At 37.3% G+C, this 16,144-nt stretch overlaps 1 protein-coding gene across 1 annotated transcript; it reads left to right on the forward strand.

The window, feature by feature from the left end:
• Positions 1-9,961: 9,961 nt before the first annotated feature.
• On the forward strand, positions 9,962-10,673 carry LOC137242616 (mast cell protease 2-like). The gene is made up of 2 exons (XM_067769890.1): positions 9,962-10,473; positions 10,536-10,673. Exons 1-2 carry the CDS (start codon positions 10,005-10,007, stop codon positions 10,544-10,546), a joined length of 480 nt encoding a protein of 159 aa, XP_067625991.1. The 5' UTR covers positions 9,962-10,004; the 3' UTR covers positions 10,547-10,673.
• Positions 10,674-16,144: the final 5,471 nt, after the last annotated feature.

The following is a 16,144-nucleotide window of genomic DNA, read 5'->3' on the forward strand; positions in this document are numbered from 1 at the left end:
ATATTTTGATATCAAAAGTATCACTTTAATGAAAGTACTTTACGAACGTCATTGACGCTTATATAAGTGGCAATTACGCCAATTTTTTGATAAATTTTAAGTTTCGTGGAAAAGTGTAGAAAAATTATAATTATTTTTCAAACGCCATTCGTATACCTTTCATAAAAATGAAATATTATATTAAGTTTGGTCCGAAAAGATAAGCAGAGATAGAACCAACAACAAATATACCGGAATGATCAGGATTAGCTGAGTTGATTTAGCCACGTCCGTCTAACCGTCCGGTTCGGACTACTATAGCATTTATATCCTATAAGAGGTTTTTGCTACAAGTTCCCCGTTTTTTCAGCTAAAAGCCTAAATTCCACGTTTTTTGTTTTTATGTAGCAGCCATTATCGTCTGAAAAAATGGGCGAAATCGATCATAAGTATCTTATGTATATCATACAACCGATTGTTCTTTTTTAAGGAGTTTTCGTCAATTCTTCCTCATTTTAATGGCTATAAGCTTACAATTTTATCGGTTGCTTACAAACATATTTAGTATGCTTCGTTGCCTGAAAAAATCTTCAAGATCAGACTTGTATATATATATTATATATGCGATAAACTAATTGCTAACATTTTATGAATTTTTGAAATTTCTTCAGGATATTATTCAGTTCCATTCATGAAATATATGAGGCCCTCGGCACAGCAAAAGACAGTCCCGTCTTTGCTTGTCAAATTTGATCAAAGTAGCTTTCGGGAAGAACAAAGTTAGGCTGTGCTATAATTTTAAAACGCAGTGTTTTGTGTGAAGTATTAAATGAAATTTCCACAGCGGCTGTAGAAGAGCCAGAATTGGCAGGAAATAAACAAAATCTTACATAAAGTAGAATAAAATAAAACCTCATGGTACTTAACACAGTATTTAACTTTAAATACATAAGAATTTTTGATCTTTATATAAAAGTTCTGCCGTTCTATTGGCACGCACCAATTAACTTTATTAGAGTGAAATAATTTACTTTCAACGCTTCTACGATATTTATCTTCTCTCTTTTTTTAATATCAACGCAAAATTATATAGACATTTAGCTGGCATTGAAGGCGAACGCTCTTAAGCAAAGCCACGCAACCCTGACTTAGTACAGTTGTGTACACATATTCAAATATCGTTATGTATTATTATGACTGATGGTGCCAAATAAAAATTTCATGATATCAGTAGCACGGTTGCCACGCCATGTTTTCATTTAGGACCAAAATTCATTAAAAAAGACCAATACTCAAAAAATGGACAAACTTTTTTATTTATTTGTTTACAAATAATGTAATCCAGTAATATAAAAAAAAAAAATAAATAAATGTAAGGCGCGATATCCTCCGAAGAGATCTAAGGCCGAGCTTCTCATTCAGTAATATGCATGTTAAAATAAAGGACTGTATCGAAAACAAGTATTATAAAACCAGTTTTAAAAAAGTCAAGGTATTACATTTTTAAGACTTTCATCGACAAAAAGGTTTAGGACCTTTCCTTGCTTTGCTGATTGAAATAAACTCCAATTTATATCGCAGTTTGATTTAACAAGGCGCGGTTGAAACAATTTGGGCTATGCGGACGTCAAACTACGTAGCGGGCTTTTGATTATAAATTAAATAAAACAATTATTTCTTCTCTTTTTCTAGCAGCATAGGTTAGGTTGAACTGGCCCGTCCATGAGGACCTCACATAGATTGAATAAGTCCGTAGTGTTACCAGAAGTTTGTTTTAACGACCGAACTGGAAAACGCTATCAAAAACCAATACCTATGTTATAAAATAACTCCGTCCTTTTGGCAAATACTAGAAGCTTCCTAGGATTTAAGCCACTTGCTGCTTCTAGATCTGACAGCTGTATGAGTCCTAATGGATGGAGTCTTAGCCTGGCAAGCGCAGGGCACGAGCACAGAACGTGCCCGATCGTTTCCTCCTCCAACGCGCATTTTCTACATCTGCTATCACTCACCAAGCCTAATTTAAAGGAATGTGACGCCAGAAGGCAGTTTCCAGTCAGAATACCTGTCATGAGCTTACAGTCCTCTCTTTTTAATGATAGATGCTACTCTGTTACTCTAAGGTTGTAAGGAATACACATAACCTTAGACACTTTACAGCCCCGCGCTTGAACCCACACCTTTCCAGCTTAGTCGATCATGTGCACCTCGCCCTTCTCTTAATCTCACCCTATTTAATTGGGACGTCTACAGAGCAAGCTTCAAGGGATGAGCCCTTTTTAGCTAGTTCATCCGCTTTTTCATTCCCATCTATTCTCGTATGTCCTGAGACTTAATCCCGATTCATTCCAGGAATTTCTTATACTCTAACACGCATTTAGATGCCGTGGTATGGGAGATAATTGCTTTAATTGCTGATTGACTGTCAATATAAAAGTTAACACGATTGCAGCTTAAGCTATTCTCTTCAAGGTTTTCTACTGCTTTGGTTACGGCTAATATTTCCGCTTGGAAAACGCTACAGTAGCCTGTAGGATCTCTTTATTTCCGGATCAGCACAGTATACCGCAGATCCTACTCCTTCCACTACTTTGGAAACATCTGTGTACACATGTATCGCCTCGTCCGTCATTTGAGCACCCTTGCGCCAACTGCTTATTTTAATTTTAAAAAAATGTATCAAGATTTCAACTTCTTTACTATTCTTTTAAATGAATATTGATAATAGAAAAAAAAATTTAACATAAACCACAAATTACCGCTTAAAGCGATACCACGAATTTACGTACACCAAATTTTGTGCATGCCCCTAATTTCGTGGTATACGGCGCATTTACATTTCAGCAGGAAAGCACACATTTTCAGAGTGGAGTTATTTATGCGCGTATTTTTTCAAATAAATTTAAGAAAACTGCCTTAAACTTAATTCGATCTCTATTCGCTGATTATTGGGTTAATTACTCAATTTTATAGAGAAAATGACAAAAGCTCGTTACACAAAAGAAGATTTGACAGAAGCGCTTAATGGTGTCACTAATGAAAAAAATAAAAAACAAAAATAACAAAAAAAAAATTTTGTATTAATAAATAAAAGTAATTTTTAGAAAAGTAACAAGTTACATCAATTGAATAATTTTTTTTTTATTGTTTATTTTTGTTTTAAACATTTTTCATTTAATGTTGCTTATTTCATATCAATAATGTCTAAAGTTCTAAGAAATATTAGATTTAATGAAAAAATATAAAAAAAAAAACAAAAAATCAAAAAGAAAAGAACAACAAAAAAATAAAAATAAAAAGTTTTTGAAAAGTACGTACATTAAACTAATTTTTTTTACTTATTTATATTGGTCTTGAAACTCTTTCTTTTCATAAATAAAATAACAATAAAAAAAATAGTTTTAAATTTAAAATTTGTGAATATGAATTTCAGTAAATCAATTTGTGTATCTTTAGGAATTTGCCTTTGAAATCAATTATAACTATTTTTTTCCATAAAATTAGAGTTTAACTAAATACCACGAAATTAGGGACGCTTTACCACGGAATTAGGTACATCAGAAAATTTTTGCCACAAAATTAGGTACATTTGAGGTACTCACACATTTTGATTTATATAAATTAAAACATTTGTTAGTTTTGTTTGAAAGTAGGTGGAAACTTATCCTAATTGATCAACTAAAAGGAAAAAATTTACTTTTTTAGTTTTCCTTCATTTTTTTTAACGCAAGAGAGGTAGGAAGTCAGAAAAATCCTTAGTACCACGAAATTAGGGACACTTATCTTAGTTGGTCCTTTTTTTGAGATTTGGTCTTTGTTTAATGAATTTTGGTCCTAACTGAAAAAATGGCGTGGCAACCGTGCTACTGATATTATCAATTTTTTATTTAGTTCTATCAGTCACCTGATAGTTGTTAGTAGTTATACATAACGATATTTGAATATGTGTACACAGCTGTATTAAGTCAGGCTTTGTTTAAGAGCGTTCGCGTTCAAGGCCAGCTAAATGACTATATAATTTTGCGTTGATGTTAAAAAAAGAGAAGACAAATATCATATCGTAGAAGTGTTAAAAGTAAAGAATTTCACTCTTATATAAAAACCAAAAATTCGTATGTATTTACAGTTAAACGCTGTGCTAAGTATCACAGGGTGTTACTTCATTCTACTTTATGTAAGATTTTGTTTATTTCCTGCCAACTCTGGCTTTTCTACACCCGCTGTGGAGATTTCATTTAATACTTCATACAAAACACTGCGTTTTGAAATTATAGCACAGCCTGTTTATGTACATATATCATTTGCAAATGTGCCTTAATTTATTTTTTATCTAAAAAATTAATTTGGAAATATTTTTTTAAAACTTCAGAAAGAAAATTTTCCAAAATCAATAGTAATTACTTAGTTGATACAGATAATTAAATGCTCTATAAAACTGCCTACTAGAAAAATTTATTAGAAATCTTTGTATTACTTTTGAGTACCACACGACGTATGAGTAACATTGAATGCACCTTCAGTTGCATTTCAGAGGGTTCAGGATACGGTTTCAACAGATGATGCAACCGTCCGGCAGTTATTCAATGAGTGATAACAAAAAAGAGACACGAAATGAGACAAATAGTTTATCCTGAGAGAAATTCCACAAACCTTGTATTGCTCTTTTATCTTTTTATACTCATCTGAGCAGAGCTCACAGAGTATATTAACTTTGTTCGCATAACGGCAATCCGTAACGGCATAAATTATTCGATATAGATATAGACTTCTATATATCAAAATGACCTGGGCGAAAAAATAAATTCATTTAGCCATGTCCGTCCGTCCGTCCGTCCGTAAACACGATAACTTGAGTAAATTTTGAGGTATCTTGATGAAATTTGGTATGTGGGTTCCAGGGCGCTCATCTCTAATCGCTACATAAAATGAACGAAATCGGACTGCAACCACGCTCACTTTTTCTATATCGAAAATTTCGAAAAACAGAAAAAGGGTGATAATTCATTACCAAAGACGAATAAAGCGATGAAACTTGGTAGGTGGGTTGACCTTATGACGCAGAATAGAAAATTAGTAAAATTTTGGACAATGGGCGTTGCACCGCCCATTTTTAAAATAAGGTAATTTAAAGGTTTTGCAAGCTTAAATTTGGCAGTTGTTGAAAATATCATGATGAACTTTGGCAGAAATGTTACTGATATTACTATTTGTGGGCTAAATAAAAATTAGCAAAATCAGATGGCGAGCACGCCACTTTAAAAAAAATTTTTTTTTTAATCAAATTTTAACAAAAAGTTTGATATATTTACAGTATATAAGTAAATTATGCCAACATTCAACTCCAGATATGGTGCAAAAAAATACAAAAATAAAAGAAAATTTCAAAATGGGCGTTGCTCCGCCCTTTTTCATTTAATTATTGTAGAATACCTTTAAAGCCATAAGTCGAACAAAAATTTACCAATCCTTGTGAAATTTAATAGGGGCATAGATACTATAACGGTAACTGTTTTATGTGAAAATGGGCGAAGCCACACCCAGTTTTTATACGCAGTCGCCCGCCTGTCCTTCTGCTTGGCCGTTAACATGATAACTTGAGTAAAAATCGATATATCTTTACTAAACTTAGTTCGCTTACTTATCTGAACTCACTTTATATTGGTATAAAAAATGGCCGAAATCGGACTATAACCACGCCGACTTTTCGATATCGAAAATACGAAAAATGAAAAAATAAATGCCATAATTCTATATCAAATATGAAAAAAGGGATGAAACTTGGTAATTGGATTGGTTTATTGATGCAAAATAAAACTATAGAAAAACTTTGTAAAATGGGTGTGACACCTACCATATTAAGTAGAAGATAATGAAAAGTTATGCAGGGTGAAATCAAAAGCCTTTGGAATCTTGGCAGGAATACTGTTCGTGGTATTACATATATAAATAAATTAGCGGTACCCAACAGATGATGTTCTGGGTTACGCCTTCACATATACAACTAAGGGATACTCCCTTTTAGAACCCTCATTAACACCTTTCATTTGATACCCATATCGTACAAAGAGATTCTATAGTCACCCCTGGTCCACCTTTATGGCGATTTCTCCAAAAGGCGTCCACCTATAGAACAAAGGCCCACTTCCTTTTAAAATACTCATTAACACCTTTCATTTGATACCCATATCGTACAAAAAGATTCTATAGTCACCCCTGGTCCACCTTTATGGCGATATGCCGAAATGGCGTTCACCTATAGAACTATGGCCCACTCCCTTTTAAAATGCTCTTTAATACCTTCTATTTGATACCCATGTCATACAAGCACATTCCAGGGTTACCCTAGGTTCATTTACCTAAATGGTGATTTTCCCTTATTTTGTCTCCAAAGCTCTCAGCTGAGTATGTAATGTTCGGTTACACCCGAAATTAGCCGTGCTTACTTGTTTTTTCTACGGATGGTCCTTCACCCATACAAATTGCCGTTAACAAACTTCTCTTTACCGACTTGTTGACGAATGAGCAAACTTATGCGTTACTGTTTAGATTTATTCCTTCCTCTTTTTGGGACAATTCTTTCCCGAGAATGGGCCAGATATAGATCTATTAATAAAAATATATAAATTCCCAAAAAAAAATTAGTTCCCACGCAACCTTTGTCCATAATTTCTTCCATATGAAAAACGCGTACTTTAGTTTTCTATATGGAAGAAAATCTGTATAAATGGTAAACTTTACCCGAATTTTCGAAACCGTTTTTGAGATTGGTTTGTACAGTTTAGCCACAAAATCAAGAGAGCTTTTTTTCTTAACTTATCGAAAAAAAAAAAAATATTTTATTGATGAAATTTGATATAAACTGCTACTGCTGTTTTTGTATTCGTTTCTGTTACTATTGTTTGTGAGCGCAGTAAAAACAGTGACGGACAAAAGTCAACATACACCACCTATTTCAGCTGGATTTAAAGACTAATAACTTATATGAAAAATGTGCTTATTCAGTTTTAATTTTAAACTTTTTCTAATCATAATAAACTAAACAAATCCTTGTACTAATAAAAAATTCAAAGTTATAGGAAATGAACGTTAAAACAACGTTGAGAGAAGTCTACATACAGTACATAAATTACCTGTTTTAATATAAACAACTTCCGTTACACTAAATAACATTGTTTCTTAGGATTTAGTCGGTCGTCCATTAGTATAAAGTCTAGCTTGAAGCCGCTGTCACATTGGTGCTACTAAATTTGTTAAATCTGCAGGTATTATACTGTTCCAAGCATCTGTGACGCGTTCTTTGAGGACAACAGCGCTAGAAACTACGTTTTTTCTAATTTTCATTTCTAAAATTTCCCAGACATGCTCAATGTTTTTTAAATTTTTGCGGCGGTGTATTTAATTGTCTTGGATCATAGTAAATAAGCCAATCCTTAACAATATATGCCATGTGCCTTGGATCGTCATACTTCTGAAAGACCCAACCTGTACCAAGCTCCAATTTATCCACCGGTGGTTTCCAAATATCTTCAATAGAGGCTTGTATCGAAAACGATCCATAATACCATCAATAAATGTAATTTTGCCAACTCAAGATGTCGCAACAGCTCCCCAAACCATAACAATGCCGCCACCATGCTTTATAGTTGATACCAGTTTCTTCGGATCAAGTGCAGTATTTTTCTTCCTCCGCAATTTTGTTCTTCTATCGCTACCGAAAATATTGAACTTTGACTCATAGGTAAACAAAACTTTCTGCCCAAAATCTATCTTACGGCTAAGTACTTGGGCCTGCAGTTAGATAAGAGACTTACTTGGCGTGAACACATTAAAGCCAATAGTTTACAGCTCAAAATTAAAACAAGAAAGATGTACTGGTTGCTTAGCGCAAAATCTCACTTAGTCTTCAAAATAAAATTCTGCTTTATAAAACAATGCTAAAACCCATTTGGTCGTATGGCATCTAAATCTGGGGCACTGCAAGTAAATCCAGCATTGGTGTGATCCAAAGGTACCAATCAAAAACACTAAGCCTAATAGCGGAAGCTCCCTGGTATATGAAAAATATTCGTATACATGAAGATCTAAAAACAGCCATGGTTAAAGGCGAAATAAAAAGATAGAGCACACGATATATCAAGCGACTAAACAACCATCCAAACCCACAACCCATTATCTTGCTAGACAACAGCGAAGAAACACGACTGCATCAATGTAAATATAGCACATGTTATAAAATTTGCTTATAGTCTAACGACAGATTGTAAATAATGACGATAATAAATAAAAAAAAATCAATCTCCTTTTCCCTGTGTGCTTTCGCGAACTCCAAATGGAAATAATTTTTTATGTGCTGTACAACCTATATTTCTTTTTATACTCAGCGTGCTTTGCATATACCAAAATCATCAGTGTCGAAAAAAATTTGATTGAGCCATGTCCGTCCATCTGCCCGTTAACACGGTAACTTGAGTAAATATTGAGATATCTTCACCAAATTTGGTACACTAGCTTATCTGGACCCAGTATAGATTGGTATTGAAAATGAGCGAAATCGGATGATAACCACGCCCACTTTTTATATATATAACATTTTGGAAAACACAAAAAACCTGATTATTTAGTAAATAATACACGTAGAATGCTGAAATTTGACGTGATTGAGACTCTTGATAAAAATTTGAAAAATTTTTTAAAATGGGAGTGGCACCGCCCACTTGTGATTAAATCAATTTTACAAATATTATTAATCATAAATCAAAAATCGTTAAACCTATTTTAACAAAATTCGGCAGAGAGGTTGCCTTTACCATAAGGAATGCTTTGAAGAAAAATTAACGAAATCGGTTAAGGACCACGCCCACTTTTATATAAAAGATTTTTAAAAGGGTCGTGGACGAATAAAATAAGATATATATTTGCAAAAAAGAGCTTTATTACGATGGTATTTCATTTCCCAAGTGGATTTATAACAATAAATAGGAAAAACTTCAATTTAAAAAAATGGGCGTGGCACCGCCACTTTTATGACTAAGCAATTTTCTATGTTTCGTTAACCAAAACTCGAAGAAAAATTTACATATCGTAACAAAATTGGGTACATATATTTTCCCTATAGCAGGAAATATTTCTAGAAAAAAAGGACGAGATCGGTTAAAGACCACGCCCACTTTTATATAAAAGATTTTTAAAAGGGTCGTAGACGAAAATAATAAGCTATATCTTGGCGAAAAGGAGCTTTGTGTCAACAGAATTTTACTTTCTAAATTGAATTATAACATTAACACTAAATTTTTGAAAATGGGTGTGGCACCGCCCCTTTTATGACTAATCAATTTTCTATATTTCGGGAGCCATAACTCGAAGAAAAATTAACGGATCGTAATAAAATTGGGTACACAAATTTTCCCTATAGTAGAAAATATTTATATTAAAAATGGACGGGATCGGTTAAAGACCACGGCAACTTAGATACAAAAGGAGTTTAAAAGGGTCGTAGACTAGAATAATAAGCTATAACTTAGCAAAAAATTGTTTTCAATCAATGATGTTTCACTTACCAAGTTTTATTGTAAGATGAAATGCGGAACATTTTTTTTAAACGGGCGGTGCCACGTGTTTTGTAGAAAAGTAATTTATCTGAAATGAAATGTGCAATTGAAGCACACGCTGAGTATATAATGTTCGGTTACACCCGAACTTAGACACCTTTACTTGTTTTTTTTTTTTTTATGTTTAAGTTATCCAATCGCAACTAAACTCAATATTTGCCATGCTTGTTTTTTTTTTTACAAGCGTCGATATAATCTTTATAAATGTGCGCTTTAAAAATTTAGGTAAACTCTCACCCAACTCTAAGTTTAGTAGTATTTTTCATACAACTTGTGTCAAATTCCTGGAATCTAGAAAAAAAAAAAGATTTTGTTTATTTTTTTACTCACATGATCCAATATGTATGCATAAATAGCGCCCAAAAATGTTTTCTGGTTTTACTGTATACTTAACAAGCGCTGGAACAAGTCTCAATCATGAATTTTTGCATTCAATTTGCGCTTCCGTTTGTGGTGCTTAGCAGTCTATTAACCTGTACGAACTCGCAACTTCGTATTGTTAAAGGCAATAAAGTGACGAATATAGAGAGTATGCCATACGTGGTATCAATAAGTTTTGTTATAGTTGGTGATTATTGCGCTGGTTCGATTGTCACTGAGCGATTTGTGCTAACAGCTGCTCATTGCCTGAAAGATTATAAAAAGAGATACATCACCGTTATAGCTGGTGTAACCGATAGACGCGAAACTGGACAACGTCGAGAAGTGCAGAAAAAATTCATTCCGCCTAGTTATAAAAACAACAAGCGTTTTATGGATATAGGTATGATTAAAGTGCGTACACCTTTTGAGTTGGGTCCTACTGTAAACACAATACCACTTTGCAGTACGAGTACTACACTAACACCTGACACAGCAATGCAAATTAGTGGATGGGGTAAATTAGGTAAATATCATTTGACACAACCAAATACACTACGAACTACTGACGTCTCTATAAAAACAAAGGAGTTTTGTAGGACTCGGTATAGATTGACAGAAGAAATGTTCTGTGCTACGGGTGACGGAACTGATGGGTGTGAAGGAGATTCAGGAACGGCGGGCGTTGTGAATGATCAACTTTGTGGTGTGCTAATAGGTGGAAGGGGTTGTGCAGATCCCAAAAATCCGGGTGTATACACAAATGTAAATAATGTAACCGTTCGTAGCTTTATACAAGAATCAATGAACTGTTAATTGGAGGGTGTTGTTACAAATTTACGGCTCTCATATACTTCCCTGGATTGAAGAAAAGCAGCAAAGAGAAGAGAAATGGGAATAAAGTGGCGCTAAGAAAAGTTGTCATCATTTTGATGTTCTATGTTACTTTAATATAAGGAAAAATATGCTTAGAATATAAAAAATTTTATACAATAGGAGTAAATTTTTCATTTAAATTAAGCTGCATTTTCCTAATAAAATTTATCTTTTTCTTTCTTTTAAAGATATTTTTTACTATACATACATATATCTTATCTTATCTTAATCTAATCTATATATATAAAATAAAGTGGTGTTAGTTACACTACGCATAACTCAAGAATAGATGAACCGATTTGACTGAAAATTGGTGGAGAGGTAGCTTGGAACCAGTGAACAGACATAGGATACTTTTTATCTCGTCCTGGCTAGGGTATTGAGATCAAAACGTGGACCTGTGTAATCCTGGGATGCGTTTGTATAATATGGGTATCAATTGGAAGCTGTTTATGAGTACTTTGATATGGATTTGAAATGAAAGCTGTTGATGAGTGCTTTAGTACAGGATAGTTTTCATACCTATTGGTGACTAGGGTCTTGAGATATAAGCCAAAACGTGGACTCGGGCACCCTTAGAATGTGTTTATACAATATGGATAACAAATGAAAGCTCTTGAGTGCTTTAGTAGAGGGTAATTTTCATACCCTGGGTGACTAGGCTCTCGAGATATCGGCCAAAACGTGGGCCCGTGAACGCCTAGAGAGTGTTTTTACATTATGGGTATCAAATTGAAGCTGTTGATGAGTGCTTTAGTACAGAGTAAGTTTTATACCGCTGGGTGCTATATAGGCCAAAACATTGTAACGTAGCGTTACAATAACGTAACCCCCTGTATTTCCTTATTCACTTAAACCTGAACCTCCCTGTACTTATTTTTCTATAGCATAACCAACAACCACTTGTACTCATTTTTTTATAGCATAGTCAACAACCACTGATAGCAAACCAATGAAAATCACAATAATGGTGTGTTGACTTCTCAACCAGTTTGCGGCACCACCCATATAAACATCAAATTTGCATTTTTGCAATTCAGCCTCATAGGTGAGCCAGCGGGAGTGGTTGTCTTTTTAAAGACAAAATAACCACTTCGGCTAGCTAGCTGAGTGGAAGGGCCGCTTCCATGGCACGGGTCACCCTCCACCAGGGCTGGACGACGCGAGTGGTGTTTTCGGACTACTTTTCCCTCCGTCGCCCACCTTGGTGCTTGAGCGGCCCGCTGCCTCAATGACCAAATACCCTCTTCCCTCCTCAGCTCGGGCTGCGTGGCAGGGGCGCCGTCATGGCGCGAGTCACCCTCCACCAGTGCTGGACGACGCGAGTGGTGTCTTCGGACTACTTTTCCCCCCGTCGTCCACCTTGGTGCTTCAGCGGCCCGCCGCCTCAATGACCCAAAGCACCCCTCCCCCTCAGCTCTGGTTTAATAGGCTGGCCGGAGCGGTGGGACCACTCCCACTAGTTAGCTAGGGAGAAGAGGGTGCGGCCGTGGCGCGAGTCATCCCTTGCTGCACCAGGACGACGAGAGTGGTGTCTTCGGGCTACTTTTTCCTCCGTCGCCCTGGTCTGGTAAGGAATGACCCGCTGCCCGAACGACCGCACGACCCCTCTCCATAGCTCTGGTTTCAACCGTGAGCCGATGCGTGCGCACAGGGGCTACCGCTGTGCCGTTAAGGTACACTTCCCCTCTACCCACGGGTCGACCCACGGTGCCTCGGCTGGTATAACTCCGCCCCCATACGCACCTTCTACTAGTGTGCAAGTAGGGGGGCGGGGGTGTCCAGCGGTGAAACCAGCACTAACCAGTCCTCACAGTCTCTTCCCCAGGTGACCGACCACGCGGACTACCGATCCTGCCGAAGGCTACCGATCAATCCCATCCCGCCGATACCGTCAACCGAGCTGCCGCTGTCCAGGTAAACAACATCGCCAGGCTACTTCCCCCCTCTCCCCGGCCCTGGTACGCGCTCCGTAGCCCACCGCCACTGCCGTCGCATCGTCGCCCCTCTGGTGCCGCCGCTGCTTCCATCCCGCCGGTGCTACGCCGACCGTTGGCCGTCCGCCATACAACCGCCGTGCCCATCCCGCCTTGCTGGTGCCGCCGCTGCCACACTAACCGTTGGCCTTTCGCCATCCTACCGCCGTTAAGCCGCTGCATCCGTCACGCTGCTGCTACGATGACCGTTGGCCGTTCGCCATCCTACCGCCCTTAAGCCGCTGCATCCGTCACGCACCTGTTACGTCGACCGTTGGCCGTCTGCAATCCTACCGCCGTTAAGCCGCTGCATCTGTCCCGCCGCTGCTACGATGACCGTTGGCCATTCGCCATCCTACCGCCGTTAAGCCGCTGCATCCGTCACGCCGCTGCTACGACGACCGTTGGCCGTTCACCATCCTACCGCCGTTAAGCCGCTGCATCCGTCACGCCGCTACTACGACGACCGTTGGCCGTCTGCCATCCTACCGCCGTTAAGCCGCTGCATCCTTCCCGCCGCTGCTACACTAGCCACTGGCCGCTTGCCATCCTACCGCCGTTAAGCCGCTGCTTCCGTACCGCCGTACGAGTCCGCCTGTCACCCGACCGCTCAACCGCCCTACCCAACCTCCTCTACTCCAACGACCGTTAGCCGCCGCTCCGCCCCCTCGCCATCTTGCGACGGAAAGCTGCTGCCCGCCTAATATCTCCAGCCGTGTGTGCGTGTGTTCGTAAGACATAAATATCGTGTATTTATTCAGTAGGGGTTTGTGGGACCTTTAATCGACTCTGGATTGACTGAGCGTTACCCCATCCTTAGACAAAACCCACCTCATAACATGGACTCGGATACCCATAAAATGTGTGTATATTATGGATATCAAATGAAAGCTGTTGCTGAGAGCTTTAAAATAATTTTCGTTGTGATATTCGATTTCGTCTCATCAACCTGGCCAAACTGATAAATATGCGTTTTAATAATATCCACATACCTATTTACATACGTCCTATTCGATTTGCCTGAAAGATGGTATATAAATTTGCCTATATTAGTATTTACGATGCTTTTTTCCGGGAAGTAGACCAGAGACGGACTGGGACAGGGATTAGGGCTAGGTCTGGGACTGAGACCTAGACTCGGAGTAGGACTGGGACTGAGACTCGGAATGGGACTGGAACAAAGTTTATTTTGGGTACACTTCAGGGTTCATTTCTGTGTGGTTCTTTGGAACAGTCTAGAATCGTGTCGTTGTCATTTCAAGAATTTTTTGGGACTATTCCGGGACATTTGAAGCAATGTAAACTCGATTCCTATATTCCTAAGGAAGCCGTCTAAAACTCATTCAATTTTACGAATACATGTTTAAGTGAAACTGACATTTAAATTCATAACAAATTCAGGCCTCATTAACACTTAGAACACGATCTTGATAATGTCAGCCTACTTAAGTTGGAGAAGTGTTGTTGCTCAAGATTTATTGCACTGCTCCCAACTCTGGATTTGTGAGAGTGTATGATAGAATATATTAGTAGTTTGGAAACAAATAAAACTAATTAAGTGCACGCTTTGTACATATCATAAAAATATAAAGCTTCTATCCTAAGAAATTTCTAAGAAAATGTTATTTGGTTGTTCTTACTAATTAGGTGTTTGTTCTTATTAAATAGGTGTTTCACCCAAAAACTTAAGTTAAAATGTGCCAAGTGTCGTATAGCTCTAACTGGAATTGAGATGTATTTTCATTGTGTCTAGCTCCTAAAACTGAGGGAGAAGTTATTGCTTATTTTTTGTTCACACGACCCAATTATGTCGTTGTTATAGCGATAGAGACATTCCCCGAAAGTATTATCGATATTGAAGGTCTCTTTCCGGACATATATACCGTACGTTCTGGTAAAAAGCACCATTAAGGTACAAGCCCGACCATCTGAAGAAAGCCACCCACCCCCTACTACCATGAGGAACTTGGGGTAGCCAAAGCTTCGGCTGCTAAATAAATAGTATTCGCCATGGGTAGGTGAGGTTCAAAATTGGGTTGGAGAAGCTATAAATAGCGCTGGATTCAATCCCCGGGTAAAGCAACATCAAATATTTAAAACAAGTTGTTTCAATTAGAAAACAGTTTTTCTAAGCAGGGTCGCCTTTTGGAGAACTCTCCGAGGGTATTTCAGTCATGAACAGCTTTTCTGTCAAAACTCATCTGGCTGCAGATGCCGTTCGGTGTCGACATAAAACATGTAGGTTCCTCCCGCCAATTTGTAGGAAAAGTTAAAAAGAGCACGACGCAACTTGGAGAAGTAGCTCGGCCTAAAATCTTCGGGGGTTATCGCGCCTTGTACTTTTTTATTTTACAAAAAATAAAACCAGGTAGTGGCTTACGAATTTGACATACATTCCAACGGACGCTCGAGTTGGATCTGAATAATGCAACAAATTGAACTAAGTATTACTTGTCTTAAGATGGCAATCGCTTATATATGTCCGGCAATCGCTCATATATGATATTGGAAGGAGGCCTGTATAAGACTTATGTTAGAGGTAAAACATGAGCATATAGCATTCGCTTGAGGCTCCTAAATGAGTTCATAACGAGTGCAAACGATGCAAAGTTTGAACTCCTTTCAGACTAATTGTTGACCCCGAGTGTTTGCTGGGTTGTTTATTTAAAATCAAAACGAACATTTTTTAATTTCAAATGACGTATAAATTTAATTACTGAATTGTAAATCCAAGCAGCCTCGATTCAAATGATTTTTAAATACCCGAAAAAAGATACAAAAAAGGAATATTCCGGGTATTTTCGTGGTATTTACCCATAAAAATGGTAAATACCCGGTAGAATCCCAACTGTACAAATTTTTTTTGACGTAAAAACGAAATTCATTGTCATATTACTATATGAAGACTTTCATAAATAAAAGTCCCAAATAAATAATTTTGAAGGCGGCGCATACAAAGTAAAAATTTATAAAAGGAATTTCTGACGACTTAAAAAAATATTTATTGGGCAAAATTATTTTGAAAGATTCTTATTTCATATTTATTAAAATTTCTGTGATTTTTTTGAAATCGAAAAATTAAATAACTATTACTTTGGGTGACTGCTTTTTTCATACGAACGCTCATGTGGGTTTTATGCTGGTCGTATTAAGACGGTAGACACACTATAGCAAACAACAATATTATATTTTAAATAACTTATGTATCCCACATTTATTGCCAATTTATTACCGCAAACACAAATTTATTACCACAAACACAAATTTATTACCGCAAGCAAAGTCTCAGTGGCACTTCGTCACGCAGACTGCGCCTGTGAAGAATACCAGTAGTTGGCTTTCTCT

Source organism: Eurosta solidaginis, chromosome 2 (genome assembly GCF_040869045.1).
Source record: "Eurosta solidaginis isolate ZX-2024a chromosome 2, ASM4086904v1, whole genome shotgun sequence".
Taxonomy (NCBI): domain Eukaryota; kingdom Metazoa; phylum Arthropoda; class Insecta; order Diptera; family Tephritidae; genus Eurosta; species Eurosta solidaginis.